The sequence below is a fragment of the Camelus ferus genome, chromosome 3 (assembly GCF_009834535.1).
Source record: "Camelus ferus isolate YT-003-E chromosome 3, BCGSAC_Cfer_1.0, whole genome shotgun sequence".
NCBI lineage: Eukaryota > Metazoa > Chordata > Mammalia > Artiodactyla > Camelidae > Camelus > Camelus ferus.
In genome coordinates, this window is record NC_045698.1 from 30,443,486 (window position 1) to 30,454,321 (window position 10,836).

A 10,836-nucleotide genomic window follows, 5' to 3' on the forward strand; every position below is an offset into this window, starting at 1 on the left:
GGACTTCATTTTGCTTTGTGGGAGCATTCAGTTAGCTCTGTCCTTGGGACATGCTAGATTGCTCCTTGGGCTTTTGTGTTATATTCTTTTTGTTTGCTGTCCTTTACTTTAAAGCAATGGAGTAGGAATCATACCATTTTCCCACTCTACTACATTTATCTTGGGATTTGTACTGGAAGCTCATGCATGAAGTATGTTCTCCTTAGCCCATTCAGAGAAGGATGCTTATTTTTCTGACTAGAAAATGTTATATACATAGTCCTTACAGAGAGACGCACTGAGAAGAAAATCACTTCACTTATCACTCAGATAAACTATTGTTAACATGACCTTTTCTCTAATGGATATCAGAGTATGGGCACATTTAAAGAATTAAAGTTAATGCAAGGTAAACATGCATTTAAAAGTACTCCTTGTGTATTTTAGAAGTCTTTGTAGTAAAGAATTAGTAGTGGTACATGCTTTGTTCAGAGTCAGGGCACGGCAGGCAATGTTTGTGTGCCCAACACATCCTGGCTGAGTCTGTTAAATACACTCTCTCACTTAATCTTTGGTTCTTAGGTCATCGTCATGAAGAGGACCTTGGGCGTTGGCTATGCCGCAGTGGACAATCCAATCTTCTACAAACCTAACACAGCCATGCTTCTAGGCGATGCCAAGAAGACATGTGATGCACTGCAGGCGAAAGTGAGAGAATCCTTCCAGAAGTAAAATTTAAAGCTCAAGCTGTTGTCTGACAAGGCCCCCTCTTCACATGTAGGAACAGGCAGATAAATTATCAATATATACAGCTGATACACATCTGTAGCAAAGCTCTTGGAAGAAAAGGAAGGTTCTGAAGAAAGCAAAGCAAATGTAGGGAATTTTTTCAAGAACAGCGATCCCTCGATTTTAAAAAAAGACTGACAATTCTGAATGTCTTTCTGTGCATATTTTTTTTTTGTTTTATGAATTCCAAAAGTATTTTCCAAAAGGAGAAAGAACAGTCTCATTTTGAATGTAATCCATTTGGGTATTTTCATTCTTCCTCAATAGTCAGCAATGTTTGAAGACATTAAGTCTTTAGGATTTTAGGACTTACATTATACATGGATCTGAAAAATCTGACACAGTGTAAACATTACAGCCACCTGCATTTATCTTTTTTCAACAAATATGACTAATTTGAAGCTTTTATCAACTCCTGAGCTCTTCATCTTACCACTGAACCATAATCTGAATTTACCATACCAGATTGGTTTCAATTTTTCAAACCGTACTTTTGATTCTAGATTTCAGGGATGTATTTTCCCACTTCTATTTTGATACATAAAAGGACTAGATAGTCTTTCAGAGATGCTGGAAAGAAATCATTTGCTTTGTATGTTTCATTAGAACACCAGTGAAACATATAATTTGAAATCAGTATTAGCTGTATTTTTAAAACCCCATTTCCAATTAGAGATCTCTTTAATTTCAATTTATAATGTATAGTACTGTATTAAGTGCACTTGAATGGAATTCAACTATTTGACTAATAAAATAAGTTCATCATGTTTGCATTGTGATATAGCAATTGTCTCTGGTGACAAAAGGCTAAAATTGAATAATTCTGCCTGTTAATAACATCTGAAGAAGACCTGCTACTATGGAATAGATAAAATTAATGTCTTAACTGTTTGCAAGAATAGTTTTTCCCCAAGAGTGTGTTTTGAGGTGTTATGTACTTGATGACATTTGAGAGAAATGATGGCGCTTTTTAAAGCTACCTCTTTGTTTATATAAGCACCAGTAAAGATGATGTCTTTTTGCAGTAATAGTGTAGATTGTCTTTGTAACTTTGCTGCTGTGCCAAAAGCTCTATACTAAGGTTGAATGTATGATGAATACTTGGACTATTTCTCTACGTAATGAATTTGGAAGTAAGTGTCTTAAAACAATTAACACGTAAAAACTCTCTCTAAACCAGAAAAAAAAAAAAACTGGCGCAAAATTTCTTTACTGTAGTGCTCATGTTTACTGAGTTTACAGCTTATAGTATTTGCTGGTTTGATCAATCTCTGCTTTGCTGTGCCTGAGATTAAGATCTGTGTGTGCGTGTGCAAGTGATTTAAATCAGGAAAGATCCCTTTTTAATTTTTCAGTGGTAAATGCAACTTGTTAATGGATCTCAGGTCATTCATAACCTTAAGACTGAATTATATCATGAAAGTTCTCTTCGAAGAAAGTAAATTGTGTCTTGATTCATGCCCCTTTCCTTTCCCAAAGTAGTAGTAGGTGTATCTGGAAAGCAGCAACTTGAATTTTTTTGGAGATAATTCCTGCATTTAATTTAAACTCAAGTAATTATACTTGGATTTATTAATTTATTTTCACCATTTATAGTAAATTTTTTTATAGTTTTAGAATTTAGGATCATCTCATTTCTTTGATACTCACTAATTCTTTGTCATTCAGTTGTGCTAACTGAATTGAAAATTCTTGTTCCAGTTGGTTTTATTTTACTTTATTGGTTAGGATGTTTAAGGGATTTTTGGATATATAATTTCATAATACTCCAAAAGTTTGGTAGTTTTGGATTATTAACTATGGTAGGGTCTAAAATTAAGAAAAATAACTTTCATGCATCCTATTTTTATTATTCCTCCTTTTCTGTATGTCATTCAACTGGTAAATATAATTTATTTTTATTTTGTATTATTTGCTATATCTTCTTGATATTCAACTAGAAATAATTTTTTAAAAAGTCCATTGAGCCCTACGGTCTGTTACCAAAAAAAAAAAGAAAGAAAGAAAGAAGGAAAGAAAAAAGAATTAGGGAATGAAGTAATAATGTTGATTTGTCTTTTAGGACTTATTAACCATCCTTTATTTTCTCATGTTTGTCTTAAATTGGGAGTTTGTCTTCAAGCTACTCATCTAAGTAAAGAATATATGTAAGTAAACATAGAAGTTTTTATACATTCTATCTATCTGAGTAACTTTGGACAGTTTTTTGGTACATAAATCTTTTTATCATTCTATATGCTTTCTAGGGATTGGAATAGAGGGACTAATAGAGAGGACTAGTCTCCATGCAGTAGACTTTCAGTTCTTCCTGGAGTCAGGGAATATCAGTTAAGTATTTGGTAATAAATCTGGAAAGTGGGCCTTGGCCTTTCTGATTCCATTCAAGTCATGACCCTAACTTTTAGGTTTTGCTGTTTAATCATCCAACACAAATATGGGATATATTATGTATCAGTCAACTTTAGGATTTAGTTCAGTTGATCTCATCCCAAAGCCTTATTCTCTGTAATTAATAACTTATAACCCATGTGTTCCTCTGACTTAGAGGCAAATTTTCTAGTCCCCTAAGGCATGAATCTTGCGAGTTAAAGCATTTTAGCACTGGAAAGTTGGACATCTCTTTTGTACAGATAGGGGAGAATAGTTCACATATCTAATTTATAGCTCTTGCCAGTTTTTGAGAATCTTTGCCAACAAATGTTACTGGGGCAAAATGGTTAAAAAAAAAAAAAAAAAAAAAACCTCAAAACCCCAAACTCTTCACTCCAGTGGCAGCAACTTGCATAAACCAGCTGCTTTTTAGATTCTTAAGGGAAAGAAAAGTTAGGTTAATTAACAAGGAGGAAAGAAACTTTTCTAAGTAAAACTTTTAAAGTGTTGATTCAGTAAAGTAGCAGAAATGGTAACATTTGAATTTCAAAGCACTCAAGATTGCTGTTCGTAAACTCTTATCTCTTAGAAGTTACATATTGGGCTACGGAATTGAACTATTTTCTCCATAATTTAAGTGATTATGGTCATTTAACATGGTGTATACTGTAATTCTGGATGGAAATCTTTGGATGCTGGTAAAATAGAGATATAGATGATGAGACAGTAATTAGAATGACCAATATTTGAAACTGTGACATACAATGATTAAGATGGTGGTGGGAAAAAATAGATCATAGTAGATAATTTATATGGGGGAAGGTTGGAAAAACATATTGGATAAGTAGAGAAAGGTCAGGTTATGATTATGGAAAACTTTAAAAGCTTGAGTCCTAAACAATGGGGAGGTACTACATCTTAAGTCATGTTGATTGTCAAAGCATATGACTACCTTGTTCTATATAAAATATTTGTATTTCACATTCTTGCCAAAGATGACAGCCTTGAACTCTCCTTTTCAGTTCTTCCAAGAGCATATTTGTGAAGAATACTACTAGTGGAAAGATTGCTTAAAGGATCTGGAGTCCAGGGTGCCCCTAGATTTCACTCATAGATCAAACCAGACCTTCCGAGAGCTGGGTCCCCAGGCTGCACTGTCTGGGTGTCTGAGAATAACAAAGAAATGAAGGCGCTGGAATGGGGAGGGTAAAGCTGTCCCCCTCCCCTCAGTGAGTTTAGGGGGAGGTCAGCCTGGCAGCAGCAGAACGGCAGGGAGTAGATGTGGTTGTCACAGACCTGGAGAAGAATCGAGGAGGGGATGTGGATTTGGGATATGCAAGTGACATGCGGGATGATGGTGGCTAGTTCCTTCCCCCAATAATGGAGAGAAGCGAAAAGGTAAGTGAGAACTCAGAGCAGAGTGTCGGGGGTGCTGCCATTTCTTCTGTTGTAAAGATGGAATAGAAAGATCTAGTAAACTTTTTCTCATCCTCCTTCCTGTTGCATTTGGGAAGATGAAAAACAGCAGCCGTGTGATTTGATGAAGGAGACAGGAAAAATCCATGGAACGGATCATTTAGAAATTGAAATGAGGCCATGTCCCACCCCCCACATCCTTCTACTTTGTTTTTGGTTTACAGTAAGAAAAGAAGAACGTGTAAACTTCTGCAGTAAGGTGTAGAACTAGACTTAGCCAGTGAACTTTGATCTAAACCAGTCTTTCTGGAACTGATTTTCCAAAAGCCAGTGAGTTGCTATGAGCCAGCCTTGTTTTTTTTTTTTTTTTCCTCCTCTTTCTCCAGTATAGGGAGTGCATTTTCCACCAGAGTACAGTGCAGTGGTTAAAACTAACACAGCAGGGCCTTGTGCTGGTTGATTCTATTCAGACCTTGTGATTCTAGTCCTCTGTTGCACACCCACAGGCTGAGCACTGAAAGGTCACGTCTAAACTTCTCCAGAGAAATGAGAGAAAGTGTGACTAAATAAATAACCCCTTTGTATTACATCAGCAAGGAGATGGTTTCTTCCCCAGAGGGATGAAGCAGAATGTCATGGCTTTATCTTTAGGATGTTTTGTTGCTTCTCTCCACGTTACTGGAACACTATGCTTCAGAAATCACGCCTTCTAGAAAAGGCCTTTTAAAGCTTTCATGGCTCTACTGATTCATGGAAAATTTTGTTCTTGTAAATTATAGCTCTGTGGTTTTGTCCCTTTGGGATATATATGGGCATGGAAGCTTAGGCATACTTCTGGTCCACACCCTTGTGTCTGATTGAGGGTGACTGCTTCATTAGTGTTGGGTATAATTATAGTAACTTGGAAACATGGTCTCATAAAGATTAGAATCATTATTGTAAATGAGACCATCAGAACATTCAAAAACTGTAGCAGAAAATCTTACAGGGATACTGTACATGTAAGAATTTCAGAGGACCTATACTGGCTTTGGTCCTTGCTGCAATACATCTTACCCTAAATGTTGTCACTTTAGCCAGAATATTGTAAGCAGCACCAAAGGTGGGTTTTAGTGATGAACTCAGGTTGGGGAGTTGGATCACTGGCATCACTGTGAAACGTGTTACTGTTTTCTATATAATGAATCACTTCTGGTCATGCTTACATTTCTGGAGTGTATCACCTTTTGGTAAATTAAGCACAAAGCCATTTAAATAAATATATTACCATGCAAGGTGGAGGGAAGGAGGGGAATGTGTTTTTGTGTGTGTTCCACATTGACTTCTATGCAGTATTCAAGACTCATTATCTTGAAGTTTATCTTAGCTTTTTTTTTTTTTAATTTTAGATAGAAAGACTGCCCCCTTGTTCATTTTAGTAGCTCAGTGAGTGGGTAATAGTAACAGTAGCTGCTAGTTAATGAGTACTCATTTTGTGCTAGACAACATCCTATCAACACCCTGAGGGTTTCCAGTGCTTCCTACAATAGAAAATGGTAGAGTGGGACTTAAACCCAGAGCTGGCTGACAGCAAGATCTGCTAACCACTGTTGATGTTTGTTAAACAAAAATAGCTAAAGGAAAGGATGGGAAAGGGAAGATCCATGTCATTCTAAATTAATTAAATACGTATTTTTAAACCCAGTTAAAGTTTCAGCAAGAAGATGCTAACCACTTACAGGAGGAAACACGGGAAAGTGCCTGCTGTCTTTACATAGCATTACAAAAGTGCTGGTTATCCAGTCATGATTTGTCCTTCCACCCATTCTCTCTTTAAGCAGCTGTTGCCATTTTTGCCTCAGACACAAAAGCCTGAATACTGAGGATGCTTCCTACCTAGGAATAGAATACAGGAGCCTTTGGAGCAGGTGTTCCACCTTTCTGGGTTTTGCTTTCCAGGACCATACCTGCTGCACTTCCTTGCTTGCTTTGACCTCTGATACCTTCGCACCTGACAGCCAGTCAGGCTGGAGCTTTTTGCTGTGAATTTTCATCTCCTGGGCCACAAACTCAAATGTTCCAAAATGTGAATTTATTTTTCTATATGTGAACTTAATTCCTCACATCTCCGTTTTCCTCTGGTGATGGAGCCTTAACTTTAATTCAGAGTGTTTTCTCCTCCTCCTTCCCCTGGGGGCACCTCGTCATTCAAAGGCAAAGTGGAAGGGAGAGCAAGGTGAGTTACATAACCTCAGAGTTTGGGAGGAATGAAGATCCGTCCAGTCTGGCATCCTCTGAGATGTCTATTTTCCTGCCTAGTCTTGGTTACTAATTTCTTTGCATGTTGACACCCTCTACTAAACGAAATAAAAGAAGTTACAAAATTGTTTAAAGCAGTGTGGAACGGGAAGGAAGAAATACACAAAGTGAAGGATATGATAATTTCAACAAATTTTGGCAAATTTCTCCTATTACTATGTATTACTATATACTACTATTTATATTTGGGGTGAAACTTTTAATTAATTTATTATTATTTATTTAACACTTTTTTTCCAGTTTTACTGAGAAATAATCGACATACATCAGTACATAAGTTTAAGCTGTACAGCAAGCACGACAGTTTGATTTACATAAATTGTGAAATGATTACCACAAAAGTTTAGTAAAACATCCATCATCCCATATAGATACAGTAAAAAGAAAACTTTTTCCTTGTGATGAGATCCATTAGGATCTACTCTCTCGGCAACTTTCTTTTAATTAAAAAAATTTAATTTTTTTCACTGAAGTATAGTCAGTTTATAATGTGTCCGTTTCTGGGGTACAGCGTAACAGTCTTCATACATATACTTATATATATTCATTTTCATATTCTTTTTCATTATAAGATATTGAATAAAGTTTCCTGTGCTATACAGGATAAACTTGTTTATCTATTTTATATATAGTTAGTATCTGCAAATTTCGATCTCCCAATTTATCCCTTCCCACCCCATTTCCCTGCTGGTGTAACCAAAAGTTTGTTTTCTATGTCTATGAGTCTGTGGGGTGAAACTTTTTAAAGCCTTTGTATGAGAACAGAATATTAATGTTATTTCCACAAAGAAAGTAGTAGGTGCTCTATTGTTTCCATAATTTGAAATGGAATTAATCCAAATACTTCCAGCAAGGAAGTTTAAAGAGGGGCCAATTTAATTACTCTCTTGAGACTAACTGAATTTCTTCAGAAATCTGTATTTTTAAAAATTTAGTGAGACTAAGTTGTTTGGGGGAAAGTTTTTTTTTTTCCTCCCTGCCCTACGAGGAATGTAAAGTGCTTGATTATCTAATTTCAATTTATCAACAGTGCTTTTGTATTAAATCTATAGCCAAAAGTTGAAAAGAAACATTCAGTCATAGCTGGAGCACATCTGAAACAAAGCAAGTTCAAAATGCAGCTTTTCTGATAATTATTGTCTTTTTAAGAACACAAGTTAGCATTTCTAGCCCAACTAATTTTTCTTTGTACTGACGAAATATTTTTTAAAAAATAGTGACTTCTGTGGATGTTATTAATTGTAACTTTCAACTGGAGAAATTGGAACACAAAGCATCACAATCTTCCTGTAATTATCCTGTGATAGATGGAACAACAAGAGCCATATCTTTTGCCAGTTAGCTATATTTTTTTTCCTTAATTTACAAGTGCTTGGTTGTTTAAATAAATCTCACGGTTCCTATTTTATGCATAAGCTTTTTGCTTCTGTAGAATAATATTTTTCCCCCATGGAATTGCAATTAATTGAGCAAAACAAAGAAGATGTTAAATCACAAGGTATTAAATCATGGCTATTTAAAACTGCCATGACAATATTCTCATGCTATTACCTGCAACAGACTTCAAGGGAGAACATGGGGCAGTAAGGAAGAGCTTCGCATACTGGGTTTTCTCAAAATACGGGTGCCTGTGGGATAAGCAGGGGATTGTCAAGGAGGAACCAGAGGGTGAGAAGAGTGGGGTGGCTACTGCTGAGCATGAGGGACGTTCACTCCCATGAGATGGGGAGAAAAAGACCCTGGCAAGAGAGAGACCAAAGGGACATTCATGAGTTGGGTGAAACCCAAATTATGGTAGTTCTTTTAAATCCCAAATGAAGGAAGGGGATGTTCAAAGGAGAGAAGAATCAGAATATTGGCATGAGAATTTTGGAAGGGAGTAAGGAGTTGCAATTTTAAGTAAAAGAAGCTAAAAAAGAGCTAATAGTAGCAGTAATGACATTTTCGAGATTATAAGGTGATGTGAGAAATTTCTTAGACTTGAAATGTTCTGAATTCTGTTCCTTCCACCACTGACTTAGTTTGGCCTCTTGTCTATAAAATACGTGAGCATATGGCAATGAAAAGCCTAAGCCTTTATTATTTATCCTGTGCTTTGTGCTGTGCCAGGTAACAGATACCTGTGACATGGTCCCTTGCAGTGAAGTATGGGATGCACAGAGGAACAATATAATTATAATTAGGTGTAAGTGTAAAACTTAAATGATATGCAAGTTATGGAGGTTAGCTTGTAGAAGAGAATGATTACGGTTGCCTGGGTAAGAGTAGGAAATTCTGGGAACATGTTGCAGAGAAGTGTTCTGGAAGATGAGTGAGAGATGATTAGGCACACAAGGAAGGAACAGGCATTTTAAAGGAAGGAGAAAGCATGTGAAATTAACTCAACCAAGAAATCTCAAAGGAAGTAATTCTCTTCAAATATGGATCACAATATAGATTTTAAATGAATAGCAAAACTCTTGTGCTAGAGAACTGCTATTTTCCAGGTTATTTTGATGGGGAGGCATGGGGTCATGACTGTTGAAATAGTCACTAATTTTTCTTAAACTCCTTTTCAATAGTCCTTTTTCAATTTTGGTACTGACTAATTTCCCTTTCCTTATGCTGTTCTCAAGGAAAGGTAAAATAAAAAATAACATTCCTAGGATTTTTTTTACAACCTTTTCCTTATATGTCATTGAAGTTATGATGGTCAAAACATTTCATTTAATGATTTCAACCATTTCTCCTAGTAAATATCAAAATTAGGTGACTCACATTTCACCACCTTTTACAAATGGATTGAATGGCAAATTCAGTTAATGATTTCTTTTTTTTCCCAAAGGGCATAATTTACTACCATGGGGGGATTTAAGACACTTGTAAAGTCTATCTTCTTTGTGGCAGAGTGGGAATGTGTGGGGAGCATGTTTGAATATATGATGAAAGGAGGAGGCTAAATGTTTCAGATATGCTTTGGTGATAGTGTATGCTCACAAACAGGTAAGACTGACACCGTTTTTAGAAATTCAAAGAGCACTCATTATTGCATATTGAAATCAATCCTTTTCTGACTGGGCTTGACCAGGTGACTTGTTTTAGCCAGTGGGGCATTAACAAGTGACATACAGACAGTCTTGATAAAATGCCTGTACATGGGGACTTGGCCTTTTGGAAAGTTCCTTCCTGGGAGCCTGTTGCCATGCTGTAAAGAAGCTGGGGTGAGTCATGAAAGGCCACCTGGAGATGGTTTTGGAGGGTTGGAGTTGTCTTAGATTTACCAGCTGAAGGCAGCTGCATGAGCAACATCGTTGGAGCAGGAGAACCACCAGCTAAACCTTGCCAGGATGCCAAACAAACAGTATTTTGTGAAATAACAAATTGTTGTTTGGGAGTGGTTGGCTACACAGTGATGGAAGACTAAAAGAAGCTGTGACAAATCATTAACAGCAAACTGTTCCTTTTAAAAGCAAAAACCATTCATTAACTTAGTTCTGACTGTTTTTTTTTTTTTTTTTTTTTTTTTTACCCCTTCCTTAGATTCCTTCTTACTTCTTTCCATTGTCTTCATTTCCCCTTTTCCTGTGGAAGAATGGATGATCTTTCCTCTAGGCAGCATGAGTTGAGAGACATGGAAACCCTGCTTACCCCAGAATATCTCCTTATCAGCCTGTCCTGGTACTTGAATCTTCAACATTACTTAAATAATAAATTTTTGTTCTCCTAAGCTAAGAATTCCCATCTCCAATGATGAACATGCAACTATCCCCAGACACATAATGTTATTCTCATCATTCACCACTGAACCAGAGTAAGTTTGTTAGTTTGCTTTCCCAGGAAATGGTTAACTAAGAAGGACTGTGTACCAGACCGGGCCCTTGCTTGCCAGAGGGCTTTGCCCACACTTTTACTTCTGTCTACTAGGCTCTTCCCCTATTTTGCCATCCAGTTAACTACTACTCTTTCTTCAACTCTTGACTCCATGTATACTTCCATAGGGAAGCA

General features: G+C 36.6%; 1 protein-coding gene across 1 annotated transcript in view; it reads left to right on the forward strand.

Moving 5' to 3' along the window:
* Positions 1 to 2,920, forward strand: part of NNT (nicotinamide nucleotide transhydrogenase) — a 72,340-nt gene extending 69,420 nt beyond the window's left edge. Inside the window, 1 exon segment of the mRNA XM_032471784.1 lies at positions 562 to 2,920. Coding sequence (XP_032327675.1) covers positions 562 to 711 — 150 coding nt within the window. The 3' untranslated portion in view covers positions 712 to 2,920.
* The last annotated feature ends 7,916 nt before the right edge of the window (positions 2,921 to 10,836 follow it).